The 428-nt window shown below is 64.0% G+C and overlaps 1 protein-coding gene across 1 annotated transcript in view; it reads left to right on the top strand.

Annotated features, from left to right (window-relative positions):
* Positions 1-428, top strand: part of EMH_0077290 (ICE-like protease (caspase) p20 domain-containing protein, putative) — a gene marked incomplete at both ends in the record, with an annotated part of 3,781 nt that overhangs the window by 3,168 nt on the left and 185 nt on the right. Inside the window, one exon of the mRNA XM_013499842.1 lies at positions 3-428. Within this exon, the coding sequence (XP_013355296.1) occupies positions 3-428 (426 nt within the window). The remainder of the gene's footprint in view (positions 1-2) is intronic.

The following is a 428-nucleotide window of genomic DNA, read 5'->3' as shown; positions in this document are numbered from 1 at the left end:
CAGCAGCAGCTGCTGCTGCTGCTGCAGGGGGGCCCCCAGAATATATGGAAGGGTACTCCTTCTTAGACCCAGCGAGGGCTTGGCTTGAACTGACATGCGGGGGGCCCCCCCCCAGCCACCGCAGCCTGCGGCCTTCGTACTCAACTCTACCCTACAGCCTCAGCAGCAGCTCGCTGCCGGGCTCGCTGCTGCCGTCTCACAGCATGCAGCAGCAGCAGCAGCAGCAGCAGCAGCAGCAGCAGCAGCAGCAGCCCTATACTGCAGCTGAGTGTTTCCGCCTCGTACAAAGCCGAGAGGAATCTGCTGACTCAGTTGCTTCCTTCGAGACCTTCGCCCCCAAGAAGCCTCGTGCTGCAGCAGCAGGAGAGGGTGCAGCAGCAGCAGCAGCAGCAGCAGCAGCAGCAGCAGCAGGGGGCGGGGCTGGTGGA

This window comes from Eimeria mitis, genomic scaffold, assembly GCF_000499745.2.
Source record: "Eimeria mitis Houghton genomic scaffold, Emh_scaff4732, whole genome shotgun sequence".
In the NCBI taxonomy this organism is placed as follows: domain Eukaryota; phylum Apicomplexa; class Conoidasida; order Eucoccidiorida; family Eimeriidae; genus Eimeria; species Eimeria mitis.
The sequence above is the reverse complement of the archived record's forward strand: the minus strand, read 5'-3'. Positions and strand labels throughout refer to the sequence as shown.